The sequence below is a fragment of the Melospiza georgiana genome, chromosome 7 (genome assembly GCF_028018845.1).
Source record: "Melospiza georgiana isolate bMelGeo1 chromosome 7, bMelGeo1.pri, whole genome shotgun sequence".
Classification (NCBI taxonomy): Eukaryota; Metazoa; Chordata; class Aves; order Passeriformes; family Passerellidae; genus Melospiza; species Melospiza georgiana.
The window spans coordinates 31,862,487-31,879,600 of NC_080436.1; the positions used below are offsets into that span (position 1 = coordinate 31,862,487).

General features: G+C 42.9%; 1 protein-coding gene across 1 annotated transcript in view; it reads right to left on the reverse strand.

Annotated features, from left to right (window-relative positions):
• The window catches only part of ESYT3 (extended synaptotagmin 3), a 30,347-nt gene extending 26,338 nt beyond the window's left edge, over nt 1-4,009 (reverse strand). The window contains exon 1 of the mRNA XM_058027941.1: nt 3,752-4,009. Within this exon, the coding sequence (XP_057883924.1) occupies nt 3,752-4,009 (258 nt within the window). The remainder of the gene's footprint in view (nt 1-3,751) is intronic.
• Between the last annotated feature and the right edge of the window lie 13,105 nt (nt 4,010-17,114).

Here is a 17,114-nt window from a genome sequence, read left to right on the forward strand (position 1 = left end):
CAGGTGTCTGCAATCCAGGTCCCACCCAGGCACTTGGTGCCTCCGTTTCCTCTGACAGACGGAAGGAATGGCACTGCTGGAGCTCCAAAGCTGGGACCAAAGACCAGCAGGAGCTCCTGGGCTGACACAAAATGGGCTCTTCTTGCAGAGAACACCACAGAAACTGGCTGACTACATGACTAGTGAAAACCAGAAACCAGCTTTCTGCCCTTTATGACAGGCCACCAAATTTCAGTGGGTTCTCAACACCAAAGTTCTGCTCCACTCAGTGGGATGAACTAAATGAGCAGTTCTGTGAGGAAGCAGAGCTCGGTCTCCAGGTGTGCATTATCTGCTGTGTAGTAAGACACAAGCTCTGAGCAAGTCCTTTCCTACCCATGGGGTATCCCCATAATACACATGCTAGCTAGCATGTCACATGGCTAGTTCAGCTCAGTGACACCACCAAGCTCTCTTGTTGACCCAGCCATTTACTCCAAGAATTTAATGTATCATCATCTGCAGTTCCATACCTCTGAACCATGTGCTCTGGATTTCAGACTCACTTCTGGCCCTTGCTACTGGTGACAGCCCTGCCAGCAAGGTCTTGCCCCGAGTTTGTCATCAGTACAGCACATGTAGGAGGAGCCCAAAACACTTCCTACTAATCCCAGAACCAGACACCAAGAGCTGCCAAAATTAATACTAACACAGAGTAAGATTTAATCCTGTAGCCTTGGGCAAGTCCCACTATCAGAATCAGTTTTACCCATCTACAAAAGCAGGCATGCTTCTTGCCAAAGTTTAAGGAATGCAGTAAAAATTACTTAGCATTTGAAAAGAGCTTTGAAGATCAAAAACACCAGGTAAGGGGCAATTACTAGCAAGTAAAGAAAATGTGTAAATTCTGCATGACTCCACCTTGCCCTGGAGCAAGCCACAGCAAGGATCACAGCAACAACAAACCCATGTTAGACACAACAGCACCATTCTGTTCAAATACAACACAGCAATCTATCCATCAGGGTTTGGTTTGGTTTTTTTTTGCTTGTTTGTTTGGTTGTTTTGGGTTTTGTTGGGGATTTTGGTGTTTTGTTTGTTTCTTTTTACAAAAAGTCAGGATTTTTAGCTATTCATACAAGAGGGGGAAAAAAAGAAGTGTAAACAAGGCTTTTGCATAAACAAGGACTTAAAAGGCAGCATTTTAAAAGGACAGTTCTGTACCTAGTAGTATTTTGCCTGGTAAAAGGAGTTTAACATAGGAAGAAACACAGCATACTTGGATTCTGCCATGTGCAGCCATATAACCAGTGGCAAAAGCAACACAAGCAGTCACCACAACCCCAGGAGCTGGAATGAAGAGGAAGCCTGGCTGGCTCTGCTCTGAGCACTGCCTGCTTGTACAGAAGTCATGCTAAAGGCTGCACAGGCTGAAGTCAGAAGGTCTCAACTCTCCAAGCCATGGCTCTGACTGTGCCTGCCATGAGCAGTGTTCCAGCCTGGTTTCCTGAGGAAGCACAGCCTGCCCACGTACACTGTCTAGCACAGGAATGCATCTATTCCAAACTCACTGGCTGGTTTCAGCCAAGAAACTGGTGCTGCAAAACAATCCTGCAAATACCCCAAAACAGATGGTTGAGTAGATTAGGGAAACCCTCCCAGCATCCCCTCTAAAGAAAAGGCTGCATTCTGTATATCTCCTAACAACTGATACCAGGACTGAGCAGAACCTGAGCCAATTCAAAGAAGCCATTTCCTAGGGAGAACAACTTTTAACCAACAGCAAAATCAATGACTGCTCTTAACTCTTCACTGGATGGATTGCCCTCATTTTATAACAGTCCACACGAAGAGACAAAGCTTTATGAATCCCAAGACACTGCCATCATTTCACACCTTCAGAACCTTTCCTAAGATTACAACACTGCAAAGGCAAGCCATGCTCCCCTTGAACTGTATTGCTACTGCCACCTCTGTGTGACAGGAGAGAAGAACTCAGCAGAGAATTTTAGAGCTCCCAACTGAAGGTTCATGAACACTGAAAGGCAAAAACAAAAGATAAAAAAAGACAACACCACGGAGAATAAACTGAATAGATATCAGGTGAGAATCAGTCTCCAAGACAGGTACATAGAAGGAGTAGATCCAATAGAGGATGGGGATGGAAGGAAAATGAAAACTGGGGAGTTAAAAAGCATCAAGGACAAGAGTAGTGTGGAAGCAAACACCCAAGTGATGAACAAAAGTTACCAACACACAAAAGGAAAGGAAGAGGCAATATAGATAAAAACTAAAAGCACACTGTGCAGCCCCTTTATCATTAGGTCCTACATCCTGCCTTCCAGGAGTAAGGGCCAAGAATTCACAAATCAGAGCTCTGGGAAGAGTCTGACTCTACCATCTCTGTGAGCACATGCTGGGCAGTGGGAGATAGAAATGAGAGACCCTTTAAACCTTCCTTTTTCCTGAAGGAGACTGAACAGCCCCAGCATTGTCAGACCCCAGGTGCTCCAGCCCCTGACCATCCCAGTGGCCTCTGCTGCAGCCTCCCCATTTGCCCAAACCTCTCCTGGGCTGGGGCACAGAGTGCTCTCTGTGCAGCCTTGTGAAGGCCCAGTGCAGGGCAATCAATAATGGACCACCAGCTCCCACACTAATGAAGCCTGAAACTTTCAGCCACAAAACCTAAGGAAACTTTTTGCATTTGTGTGCACTGTGGGGGCAAGCCTGATTTTTCAACAGTGACTAAGAGGCTCAATTTCTGGTTACAATGATTCAGGGCACTTGAGGATAAAACACAACACTGCTCTCACAGCATCAGGGCAAGAGCTGACACCATCACATTCATTAATGCCCTGAATTGGGTTTTTTTTATGCTCTGTCAATACAAACAAGCAGAAACCTCATTCAGAGACAGACTTCTGTGCCTGGTGGGAGGGAACATGTGCAGGGAGCTGCATCAGCCCTGGCAGGAGACCCTGGCCTCACTCCTCAGAACTGCCAGCTGCCTTCATTTCCCACAGAATTAAGGAGAGCCAAGTGCTGTAGGCTATATAAAAGTTTGCCAACTATAAATGCCTCCATGCAACACCCTTTACAAGAAAAGCATTTCCCTACCAGTCACTGACAAATTTTTAAATGCTAAGTAAATTATGATAAAAGAAAAAATATCTAAACACCTCATCATCCTTTCCATTAGCCAACCACAACTGCCCAATAAATAACCCAAGACACAGGATAAAATGGCAGGCAGAAATTCTAGTTTCTTCACTTTAAAACGTAGACTGACTAGAAACACATGTGAACAACAAACAGGGGTTGGCCTTCCGTACCGTCCAGAGATGACTCCTTAAAATTAAATATTTGGGTTTTTAGCAGGATGAAAATACAATTTTTATATATTTTTGTTTGTTTTCAAATCACACTAAAGGGGAGAAAACCTAGTGGATGAGGAAGGTATAAAGTATACTAAAATAAGTATCTTCAACAGCAAAATACCTGCAGTGCAACAACATGTATTTGAAGGGAGGTGTCTCTGGCGATACATCACTCTGTTTTACATACCCACTTACAGCAGCACATCTCCTGGGCTAAACAACTCCTAGTTTAATCCTCGCTTTCCTGAGCAAGACTTCAAAATCAAAGCCGCTACTGCTCGGCCCAAGGCACCGCTGCCACCCGTCCGGCCGCTCGCTCCGGGACGCCGCGCTCTCGGTGCCGCCGGTTCCGCGGGGCAGCGCCGCGCTCCTCACTCACTCACTCACTCACTCACCCAGGCGGGCAGGTGCCGGGCGGCCAGGCCCCGGCACACCGCCTCCCGCTCGTCCTCCAGCAGCGCCAAGGCGGCGGCCAGGCGGTCGCGCTTCCCCCGCCGGTTGAGTCCCCAGCAGAGCCAGAGCGCCAGCGCCAGCAGCAGCCAGCTGCCGCTCAGCCCCAGGTAGCCCGCCAGGTACACGGGCCCGAGGCACAGCAGCGCCCGCGCCGCGGAGCAGAGCAGCAGCCGCGGCAGCGCGGCGGGGCGCGGGGCCATGGCTCAGCCCGAGCCGGGTGCCACAGCCCGAGCAGCCGGGGGGCCCCTGCCGAGTGCGCTCCCCCGCGCCGCCGCCGCGGCTCCTCCGCCCGCCCGGGCCGGCCCCGCCGCCGCCCCGCCCCGCCGCGCCGCCCTCACGGCCAGCCCGGGGCGCTCGGCTCTCCGGCGGCGCTGCGGACAGCCTGTGACCCGTGGTCACGGCTGAATGTGCAACCATGTGGGGCACGCACCACCTGTTGGTTCTGGACACTTCTGTTTGCCTTCTTCCTTGGCACTTTCGTGTCGTCCTCTTGAGATTTTGATGGGGATGTTGTGGGAGTTAAGATTCTGAAATACTGATAGTCATGGAATCACCGAATCACAGAATCATCAAAGTTGGAAGAGACCTTTGAGATCAACAAGTCGAACCATCAGTCCAGCACTCTCACCCCTAGACCACAGGGAAAATCTTTTTCTGACACGTAATCTGAGTCTCACCTGCCTCTGTTTGAGGCCATTGTACTCTAGGCTTCCCAATGCAGGCACAGTATAAGAGACTGATCCCCACCTCACTACAACCTCCTGTCAGGTAATTGTAGAGAGCTATTAGGTCCCCCCCTAAATCTCCTCTAGACTCAGTAAGCCCGGCTCCCTCAGCCTTCCTTGTAAGACATGTTTTCTCAGACACTCTTTGAGATGCTTTCCACCCTAGTGATATTAATTCTATACCTTTATAAACATGCTTTAACAGACAGGCTGTCATTGTCCAGTTCTACACTGTTTTCCACTGCAGCTTCCCCTGGATCAGGCAAATGCCACTCTTTGTTCAGTGGATAAGTCTGGAACATCAGTGAATAATGCCAGCTTTTATTGTGGCCTTCTTTTGATACTGGCTGCACAAGATAACAAATGATGAGCCAGATAAAAACCTCCAAGAAAAAGAAGTTGACCATAACTGGGAGAATGAAGTTTGGTCTCTGCTTTGCTATGGAATTAGTATTTAATTATGGGTCAGTCAATAAATCAAACAACACCACAAGTGATCCTCATTTGTTTGTTAATCATTGCACATGACTGCTCTGGGCTAGAAATCAGTTCAGGCATCTGAAAACTCAAATGCCTCACATTAGAGAAACTCATGCATGAGACATCTATTAACAGGTGCTTTTGAAACAACCCTCCTAATCTTTCCCTACTGTCAAATGAGGATGACTATGCTCTTCTTCCTGGGGATGTTGCAAAGATAAATCATTATAAAACACACTTAAGGAAGTACTTCAGTACATAGTGGGCAGTAAATCTCTAGAACTTGCAAGGCAGATGGTATCAATAGGTTCAGAAAGGGATTAGGTACATTCTCAAGGAAAGGGCCCATCAGTGTATTCCCTAACATCATAGACACAGCAGCTGTGGAGGCTGGGGGGAAAGGATTGCAGGAAATGCCTGGGCTCATGTCCCCACTAAACAGTAATACCACTGGGAGCAAGTGGACCAGTGGTCTGACCCCAGAGGGCATTTCTATTTGTAAAGCTGTGAAGGAAAGTCCAGAAACTGGCAGAAGTTGAAGTGGTACCTGCTCTCTTATACTAGGTATTAAAAACCCCACAGTGGTTAGTTTGCACAATTACAAGCATCAGGATATAAATCTACATGCACAAAACCACCTGGTTTTGTCCTAGCTGTGACCAAGGACTGATGCTGACTTGTTGCTTATTTTTCCCCACTGTCATCTAAAGCTTTGTCAAACATATTCATTAAGTAATTTCAGCCATGTGAAGCTTCACAAGGATAGATTCAGCCCCATCTTTCAGAAAAAACAGAAGCTTCTAAGAAAAAGTGGACTCTTAGTGATTTGAAGACTAGGAAGGTTGCTTCTGCTACTAGGAGAAGCTATAAAAGGTAGATTCAGTGTTTTCCTCCTTCATATTATTACTCTTACTGAATTTGAGATATTTATTTCAAACTCAGAGAGCCATGCAGTTTAGAAGCATCAACAAGTGTCAGTTTATTGAGCAGGAAAAACAGTGGGGCTGCAGTGGAATACATACCAGCTAATTTAATAAGCTAAATTTAATAAATAAATAAATAAACCCACAGTTTTTGGTTTCTTATTCTTCGCACAGCTTATCACAACAACCTAGGCTGAGGTTTAAGGACAATAAAAGCACTATCTCTGTACAAATGACAGAGCACTTCCAGTCCTGCAGCACAGCTCACAGCTGCTCTTTAGAAAAGGAGATGCTTCCATGAAAGAAGAACTCCAAGTTCCTTCCTCCACTGTCCCCTAAGACCCTGAGCTTGCAAACAGCCACACTTTCTCAGGCACTGCTTGCTCCTTTACTGCCAACTCCTTAGCTTGGGAAGTATCTTTCTCTAATTAAAGGGGTTTTAGGAACTTTAAACAACTACACATGTAATATAAAATCTCATCAAACCTTAGCTCACCCTACTTAAAATTTTAAAAGATGGACAAAAGAAAAAGAGTAAAGGTGAAAAGTTACTTTTATCACATCAGGTTACACAGAGAGGTGTTCTCAAACCAAGTACTGTGCTGATGAGACCAAGATAAATCAACTGCCTTTGAGACCCCTGTTAACTCTGTTTATTATGGATAGTAAATATCTACCCTTTAAAAAAATAACCTTTAAAATACTAATTGGTTTCTCTGATTTTCTGAAGTGCCAGAGGAAATACTGAATCACCAATCAAGAAGACAACTTAAGACTTATCAACTTCCTCCTGAGGAAAGTATGACCTTGCACAGTTGCTTCCAAGCACCAGACATTTTAGCCACTTGAAGCCAACCTTATTTCCAGTTACAGGGGAACTCCACAAGCTGTTTCACCTAATATTCACAGGACAGCCACTAAGGAAATGACCCAAGGCCATTGTTCTGGCCTGTGACAATCTTCTCTCCTTATTTAACTTGATTAGGCATTACCATTATGCTTATTAAACTATGATAAAAGTGTATCTTGTAGCTGATTATGACAGAGATTTTACAGAAACTGCAGAGATTTGAAAATGTATTAGTACTAAATTTGCTGTCTCTCAAGCTGGCCATGGTAACTAAGGCAACACATTTTAAAGGTGGGGAGTTATGAAAAACAGCCAATGCTTTTTAATTATAGAGAACATGCAAAGGAACTAACCTGAGGAATCAACCAAAGCACATACCAAGATATCAAACGGCTTATTGAAGATGACTTTCTAACTTTTTTGTGGCTTCAGGGTTTGTGGCCACTGTGAGATTCCCTCTTTAGTGTTAACAAGTGTTAGAGGTGCAGTATGTCTTTTTGCTGTGCCTCCATAGCAAAATATAAAACACTTACATAAGGCTAAAACCTTACTCCCTGTGTTAACAGAATTACTTCTGTATCAAGGCCTGATCAAAGCTATTCGCTCTTTTGGCACTCCCAGTCACTTTACAAAGCATTTTTGTTTAGCTTCCTCTGCTTTCATACTCTCCATCCATGCACTGTTTATCCCTTCAAGCAAAGCTAAATGCAGACCCTGCCCATCATAGGGCAAAGGCCTTGTATTTACTCCTGCTGTCTGTGCTCAGGCAAATCTGGAGTTCAATTCCCCAGGGAAAGCTGGCTGCTTCTGTCCAGAAATTAAATATCAGTTGGGCAACTCAAAAAAATTTAAGTTACATTGTTCAGCCAGGGATATTATTTTGGCTGGACATTTGTAATTTGGTAATGCAAATAATTATGTATATATGTCCTGTTTTGGGAATCATCACATTGTCATAAAAATTACAAATCTAGGACTAACTGGTATTATCTATAAATATGGTCTGGACTGGTAAAGATAATGGATCTCTTCTCCAGTGAAAAATAATAATAAGCAGAAGACTGCAAGGCTTTCATTGGAAATATGTGCAAAGCCAGTCTAGGAGTACATGACCTTTGCTTTAAGGGCTCTGCTCCACTGGGCTCACTCCCCATATTGTGCCTCACATCTCCCCAGCTGATGGCTCCTCACTGCTTTTGTACAGTGAGCAGTAGAGAAGCACTGAAGAGCTGGGACTTTTGGCAAACTAACAAAGCCAGTTACAGCAATTTATTTCACATATTCATTGTTCTTTTACAGCAGAGTCATTAATGCAAGGGCTGTGCAGGGGGATGCAGAGTGTCCACCAAAGGAGGTAAGAGTGTGGTGTGGTGTGGTGTGGTGTGGCCCTTGCCCAGCCTTGCCCCTCCTGCCAGCAAATCCCACACTGCCCTGGCACTGGCCAGCAGGGTTAGTGCTGCAGCACATGCTGCAGTTGAGGTGGCCACAATACACAGAGTGTCACCATGCAGTTTTAGAAGGCTTTAAGCATTCACCCATAGAGAGTCACACTACATCAGAAGACTTCAAGCATCTACTCTTTTTGTTTTTCAGCCCAACCTTTTATACCCCCAAGTTCATGCATTGCACCTGTGTGCCCTCTGTTCCTTTTGGTGGTTGGTCAGTGCCCCTGGGCACTCCCTGGCTCATTGCTGTCAGTGCTGCTCACCTGCTGCTCACAGCTGTGCCCATTGGGGATGAGGCTTGGCCATGCCACTCCCAGTCACCACAAACTGTGCTCCTACAGGTTAGTAAAGCACTGAGAAAAGCTGTGCCTTGTCTATGCGCAAATTATGTAACTGCAGAGGTGAGGCACAAGAATGTGGAAGAATACAAGTACAAGATATGATGGCATAAGAGAGAGGAAAAAAAATAAACTTCCCTTACAGTGAGGCGGGCATTATCCAGGGCTGCTGAGGTGGAGCTGTCACTTCCCTGGCTCTGGGTACCACTCAGATTTTCACACAAGGCACACGAGCACACCCTGGTGTCATCCTGGAGCCAGCACTGGCCGTGGGCAGCTGGTGCCACCTGCTGAACATTACAACACTTATAATCTGCATTGAGGAAAAATAAATTCCCAGCAGAAAAGTCAAATCTTGCTGAAATTAGACTCTATTTTACACACAGAAGAATCAGAGAGCTGCAATGAGCCCGAGACAATTCAGTTTATTTTCTAAAGTCTTTGCCAAGTACAACTTCTATTATTGTACTATGTATTTCAATCCCAGAAGCAAAGCCTGTTAAATGTTTGGTTTAAATTTTGCCATTGTCATTACATGAATTTATTAAATTTTTCTGTTTGAACAACTGCTTTGCAACAGGATTTTTGAGCACAATATACAAAGTCTTTGGTCTAAAATTTACACAACACATTTCTTGGAGGATAAAATATTTTATAGATTTTGTTTTCAGTTAATGAAAGGCAAGCAATAAAACCCTAGGAAAAAAAAATTTTCCTCCCATCCTTTTAAATCCTTCTTGATTCTGCTAAGTGAAAGATGTTGCTGGTACAGGCTACTGATAAATATCAGGCTATAAAAATTGCCTTTCAAGTGCAAGATGAATTTCCAGAACAATCTTATTAATAATCTACAGTTTAGTCTCTAATCCGTACAATTTAGATCTTGCCATGTATCAAGTGCTTAAAGGACTTGCCTGAGCTCACAGAAACATCTTAAAGGAATTTGGGAGCTCAGCCTTCATGAAACTCATTGAAAGTGTTTCTTGTTTAGCTGGCACCCTCCACTTGAAGTGGTGTTTCTCAATAAACTGGATCTTATGGTTCTTCACAGCTACTTGAAAGGAGTTTGTAGCAATTTGTCTCTTATAATAAGTGACAAGATGAGAAGAAAGGGTAAGTTGTGCCAGGGGAGCTTTAAATTGTATTTTAGGAAAATTTTCTTCACTGGAAGGGTTCTCAAGCAGTGGAATAGGCAGCCCAGGGAAGTGGCTGAGTCACCATCCCTGGAGGAGTTTAAAGGAAGTGTAGAAGTGGCACTTTGGGACATGGTCAGTGGTGGGCTCAGCAGCCCTGGGTTACTGATTGGACTTGATGATCCTAGAGGTCTTTTCCAATCTAAATGATTTTAAGATTCTATGCTTTACCTAATAACACTATCCCTCTTTCACTAGTGTTTTACACACTCAGGCTTTGAAGAAGTAATGGTTACATTATCTGCTACTTTCTCTCCCCAGACTAAAAGAAGTAAAACCTGACACTTTCTGCTCCTCTCTGTCTTTTGCAGGAGTCAGACATCACAGCACCTTTAAAGTGCATTGAAAGCTCAGATTTGCCAGAGGACTCTCCATGTCTGTGGTCTGTGCTTGACTCAGCAAGGGACACAGATCACATCCAGACCTACAGAGTGACAACAGGGGCAGTGCATGTGACACTGTGAGGAATGCTGTCCCCAGTTCTGCCTGCTCAACATCCCTTCCCTGTAATGGATCCTGACACAGGAACATCCTGCCTGCCATCTCCCACTGGAGTGTGGGCTGCCAAGGACAGCACAGGCACAGTTTGCAATGGCACACCAGGGCTGGGAATCCACTCAAAGCCTCTTTCCTTGAGTCGACTTCTTGCAGAAGAGCAGTGACAGCATCTTGCCTCTGTGAGGCTGCACTTCCCAGCTCTGCTGAGCTTCTGCTCAGTGAGTTTAGCCCTTTCAGCTGACTGTACCAAACTGCATGGTGTAGTTACAGAGTCCTCCACAGCACTGGGCACAAGTAAAATAGCATCTTGGAACTTTATAAAAAAGTTTTTTCCCTCTGAACCTGCTCCAACTCATTGCTGGCAAGTACCAGCCTACATAGAGAGCAAATCAGCAGTAAAGGCAATATTCACCCAAAGGTTATTTTGAAAATCTTGGAAAGTTTGAAAAATTCCTTCTTTTTGGGAAAACCCTGATCCACATCCCAGATACTATCTCTTCAGCAGTGAGCACGCTGAAGGCCTCCAGGATCCTGTAGTGATCTTTTAGTGGCCTCTGCTGGCCAGGACTGAGATCCCGGTATCTGTTTAAGTGTCACCAGTCCTGAATCCAGCTAAGATTTAAAGAAATATTTTATTGGTGACAGCAGCAAAAACAATATCACCAGGACTGTATTAATCATCCACAGAAAGTTCTCACTGGAGATCACTGTTCCACTATAGCTGCTTGCTTTAGGCTTGAAATATTTATAGCAAAAAAAATCTTGATGGGCACAAATGAAAATCGCTGAAGAAAAACTTTGGATGTGACTGGTGCCTTTGGATTTGAAACTGAGTCATCTGTTAAACCTTCAGCTTTATGTGGTGTTGAAGGAATAGCCCAAAAGAAGACAGGCTGGGAGTGGGCATGGCTGGGAGTGATCTCCTTTTCCAAGAACAGCATTTTTATGGTAAAGGTGTGAACAGAAGTGCTCCCAAAGATAGGGAAAATATAATTCTGATTACTCAGCACTTCAGGAGAGATCTTGGGGAAGCAAAAAAAAGCATAAAGCATATGTCTGCTGTTTTCTGAACATCAGAAAAATAGGGCTGCTTTCCTGGTGTTCTCCCTTAGTGAAAACTCAGTTTTCCAGCCTCTATTTTACTTTTGAAAAGAGTGTAAATTCTCTGCAGCTAGAAGAACATAAAGTTATTATAATAAACAGGCATCTTCCTCTTTGTTTCTCTGTGGGAGTTTGGTGTTCTTTCACTGAATTATTTATCTTTGAGAGGTATCATAGCTCCAGGTTATTTCACTTACCTTCCAATCTGTTTTTATTCTCTGACAGGCTTGACTCCACTAGTTGCCTACGGAAAAGCCTGTTGATACAGAAGAGAGAAAGGTTAATTTTTTGTTTAAAAATAATGATAATAAAACCCCCTTCTCTTCTGTTCAAAAGAATTCCTACAAAATTTGGGTTTCCTGTACTATAAATAAAACCCAATAAAGTTGTGATTGATTTCAAACTGTAAACACAACAGTGGCACTAATCTTTCTCTCTGTCCAAGTTTTTTTGCATCTTTTCTTTTTTCTGAAAATTAGCTTAGAAATTAGATTAGAAGACCCTTTTTTTCCAGTACTGCATTTGTTTCTAATGTGTTTGCTACTACAAAAATCTTTTGTTCAGAGGAGCAGGGCAAAGGCCCACTAGATTTAATTATTTCCTTCAAAACTTTTCCAGTAGTACTGTGTGATTTTGGTTGGTTTTTTTCAATAATATTTTTTCCTACAGGGAATTCAAGCCAGACCAAAGTGCAGAAAATACATCCACTGGAGGGCAGGCCTGAATCTAGCAGAATATGCTGGAAAGGCCTAGGAGGAAAGACACCAAAGTTCCATTTTGCTGAATGAAAACTGTCATGAATCAGTCAGGACTGGATAGTGAAGAACTAGGAGATGGCCTTTTTTCTGAATGGATTCATGACTACAAATTTGTAGCCTATAAAAGAGGGTCCAATAAGAGTTCATGTCTAATAAGACCCTAGATGAAGCTTCTGACATTGACTAAAATTAACATTGACTAAAATAAACCTAACATGACAATTATTAGTTGAAGTCAGCAAATCCCAACAGGACTGATCCCCGTGGTGCTGATCAGACAACACCAACTGCAATCAGTGGAGCTGAAATCCAGCCTGACCTTGGCCCATAGGCTCCCTGTGCTCCCATGGCAGTTCCTGCAGGGCTTGTGATCTGAGCTCTCTGGGGTGAAAGGTGTCTCCTGGGCTGTCCTTTCCACACTGTGCAGGCAATGCAGAGGCACAGGGGTGTGCACAGGCAGAAGTGGAGTCTGGCTCCACCTCATGCTCACAGCCAGGGCAGCCCCTGGCCATGCTCAGCAAAGAGCTGCTCTGGGTGGGCACCTGATGTCCATCTCTGGACCTGCAATCTGTGCACTCTTTGCGGCCAGCTCCCCTGCTTCCACCCAGGTGGCTGTGCCTCACATTAATTACATGTGACTGGACCAAGTACTTCCTGCAGTACTTGTTTCTGGCTCAGCACTTTGAGATGTTAAACTTTTGACACTCCAGACATCATTTCTGACTTTGAGTCCTATCAAAATCATAACAAAAGCAAAGAGTTTATTTAATGTGACAGCTGAAGATCCCATATTTACTGCTGCCTGACTCAATCAACCCTCGATTTTCTTTCAGACAAACTGAAAACTCAGTTTTCTTTTTGCAGTTTTTATGGGAGCACATTAAATGAACTTCCTCCTTCCATCAGTGACTCACTCCTAGGAAAGCTATTTCACAAATAGTATCTCCATTCCAAAGGAAACAAGCTGTTCCCTCTTATATTACTCAAGTAGCTGCAGACAAACTAAAATACATTAAGTTAAAAGATTTCAAAATGCATTAGAAACATAGCTCAGAGACAGTCAGCCTTATTTCAAGTAGTTTTCTGATATAATTGCTGCCCTTTAATGAAACCAATCAAGCCAAATAGTAAAATCAATTAGAAATTCTCAGGGCCTGGCTGGAGACACTTTACAACCCATGGAGTCTCTAAGTTCATAGACGTCTCATAGTATTTAATAGTGGTCACACAAAATATTTAGAGTCTGTGTTAATCAGAAACAGGACATAAATCAGAACAACTCCAATCTGAGGTTGCTAAAAGCCAGTGAGACATCTGTTCAAGTCAACAGCTGCAGTTCTTGCATGTATTAGAATCTGTTTCCTGTAATGAGAATTGAAGTCTTGCCTGGAGATGTGAATAAGGTGATGATATTGCTGCTTTCATTAGGGATAACTATGGATGTGTTTAGAGCTGAGCTGCTGCATCTAATTTCATGAAATAAAACACACTAAAGGATTCCTCAAACAAACAGTTAAATCAAACAAACAGTTAAAATAAACAGCTGAAAGTATGTTATCTTGAAGGCACAGGTCTGAGAGACAGTTAGGCTTTCCACACAGAAGAAACCCAGAAGTATAATCATATTTTTAAACAAAGATAAAAGAGACAGACTTTATAAAAATACAAAATATCTCCCTGACAGTGTTTAGGATAACACAAGAAAATGCAAAACCGGCATGTTACATGTCAGTCACAGGAAGGAGGTATTTGAAAAAGACTCTTCTGGGGAATATTTGTAAAAGGTAACACTCCTTAAAGCATTCAGAGGTACAAGTGTTACAAGTGACCAGGAATCTTTCTAGCTGAAGGACAGTCCAAGAAGTTGTCTGAGATCTGACTACCATCAAAGGTGAAATCAAAGGACTGGTAATTCCACTATTACATTGAGTGATAAAAAATAAAACATTATTAGGGTCTTCTCTATGAGATTCCAAGATTGGCAGTGTAAGAATTTACCTCAGGTATACCACCTGTAAGTAGGCCTTCCAAGAGTGTTCCAAGCCAAGGAATCTTTGTATTCCTGACACTGTTTCTGTTACACACTGCAAGTGCAACAAACACTCAAAGGGAACAAGATAAGAGGTAGGCAAATGTTGAAATTACAAAACCAGACAAGAGTCTGGACATATGCAAGACTTTCCAGTGCTAAGCTATGTATAAATGACTTTAGGTTGATCTGAGTTCAAATAACAGCTCTTGTAAATAGCTATTTTTTGTCTCTGTGTCATTGTGTCTGGATTTCTTTATTTTCAGAGGCCTGAAATAAGATTGCAAACATCACCTCACATTTGCACAGTTTAACAAGCACAGACTTGTATATATTCCCTTGTCTAAATGATAAGAGACTGTCACAACCTCTTGCACGGTCAATGTGTTCAGTCTCATCCAGTAACTTCTGCATAAAGCCAAAAAATCCAATGATCAAACACAGGCACCTTTTTCCATCACAGATGCTCCCTTTTGGTTTTCTTTATGAGCATTTTATCAGACTTGGATTATTCTGCTTTGATGAAGAGACCCTTTGGGAAGATATTTTTCATGTGGGCCGCTCCTGTGGTCTTTATTTTCACTTCATCCTTTTGGGAAGCAATTTCTTCCACTATCTATCCCCCCTACCTTGAATATTTGTTTTAATCTAGTACATAAACTCCACCTCAGCAGTGCCATTCAATTGTACATCAATCTCCAACTCTTGCAACAGACATTCACTGAAATAATGATCATAAGCACAGCAGTAATTTGTTATTTCTTCCCTCAGAGTACAAGAATAGTTTTACTTCTCCCATGTGAGATGTCAGCAGTACACAGAGTAGGCAATTTTGATGTCCTTCAGGGTACTTATAAAATTCTGTCACCATGTTTTGCTAAAAAGGAGATTTTCCCTGTGATGTGCTATATTTACAGGGGAGCAGATAGGATCATTGTGCTTTCCCACTGTCTCCTCTATGATAATTTTCCACAGCTTGTTGGTTATTTTTAGAGTGATTAGTATAAATTAGTAATGTCCCACTGTCCCTTTGGGAGTCTAGAACACTCCAGAGCAATAAGCACAAACAACCTGTGGGGTCTGAGAGGCTGAAAGGAGGACTCCACAATCAGCAAGTGCTGTAATGCCTAAGATTAAAGATCCCTTTGTTTGCATTCTGGCACAGCTCTTACTCTCAGATCTATGAAGATATTTGGATGCTTCATTGCCAGGGGCATCAGAGGGAGACAGGACTTGAATTCTTTGCCATCTGCTCCCTCAGCATATGATGCTGTCTTAAACACACAAGATTTTGCAGAGAACATTTAGCAGCATTTAACAGCAGAACAAAGTAAAGGCTTTCCAAGGGAAGGAGGCTATTGTCAGGTCCCTTCTGTGTAATTCCAGCCTAGCAGGTGCAGTGATCCCTCAGGAACCAAGTTCCAATCTATCACCTTAAATACAGGACTGTGTCCATGGCAAATGTTTATTGCAGTGAGAAACATCCAAATGTGAAAGGGCTAATGCAAATGGCATTGATGCCAGTGACACAATGCTCTTTGTTTTCAGCCAAGGCACATCAGAACAGAAACTCAGAGCTTCTGAAGACACTTCAGCATGTGGCTTTTGCAAAGCTAACTTTCCTTTTATCTGTCTATTGGTATAAACAATATTCTAAATAATACATCAGGATAATGTATCCAATAATGACTAGAAATAGCCACAATGATCAAGATGTGACCAGGAACTTGTGAATAACAGTGTTAGAGTCTCCACAGGAAATGGCAGAAAAGCAGTTTTAATGTTAATAGAGCTCCTGCTGTTTATAGTTTATTTCTTAGAGAGATGTTCTGCTGAAGTTTCCTTCAGGGCTGCTACTCCCTTAGTGCACCTTCTATGGACCAGAAAACACTGAGGATGACAGCCAGTATTCCCAAACAACACTGACAGACAGAAAGAATCAATATATGTAAACATGGTTTCTCTTCAGAGGCTCATTTATTTCCATAAAAATGGGATCTCATCCTAAACCAGTCCTCAGCTGAAGCTTCATTTTGATTGACACTAGAGGAGAAATACCAGTTTTAGGACATCAGCAATAACAGTGTCCAGTGTTTATAATTGTGTCCAATTATTTATAATTGGTTTGCAGATGATTAAGCAATACATCTTTTAATATAAACTAAATCAAGGTTTTAGTTTTCACAACTTCAGAAAAGGCTTTAAAACATACTTGGAGCAGAACCAAGAAAGAAAACCAGAAATTTTTTTTTTCTTCTGAAAGCTCAGAAACCAGAAGTAAAAGAGAAAGAAGTACAGATTGGTTAAATATCATTCCAGCATTTTGGATATCTGTCTTGGGCTTTAAATGTCTGTGTTTGGCATTACTGAGCACATTGGCTAAGATCTGGGCAGCAGTTTTGCCTAAGTGTAAACTACACCAACATACACAAAATTTGTCTGTTCTCCAGAGGGCTGGATCAGTTTGCATCAGCTGAAATTTCATGGTGATACTCAGGGGTGCTCTTTCAGATCTCCTCTCTTTTTTCCTGCTGGTTAATCGAGTACTCAGGATCACTCATTATGTATGTTATTAGTCACTCTTAACTTTTAATTCTGAAGAACCAGAGTTGCACTCCAAAATGAATCTTCAGATTTGTCTCTTCTAATGTGGGAGGTCTGACTGCAGCACCAAAAGCTGCCCATGCTAGTTTCAACCACGACTGATTTAAATGTGAGCACCATGAACCTTCTTGGACACGGATGGTCATGACCAGTCAGCACTGAAACCTTTGTTACTACCAGGATTGGAACTGTTCAGGTAGCTTGGACCACTCCTCTCAGCAAGTGTGTGAATATCAGTGCCATGAATAGAAGCTCACAGCCTCTGTTTCTCCTGCTTTTAGCAAAGCAAGAATGTGATTATGCTACTTTGAGTGACAGTAAAATGATGGATGATGCACTGGGAACAGCACTGGTTCCATAA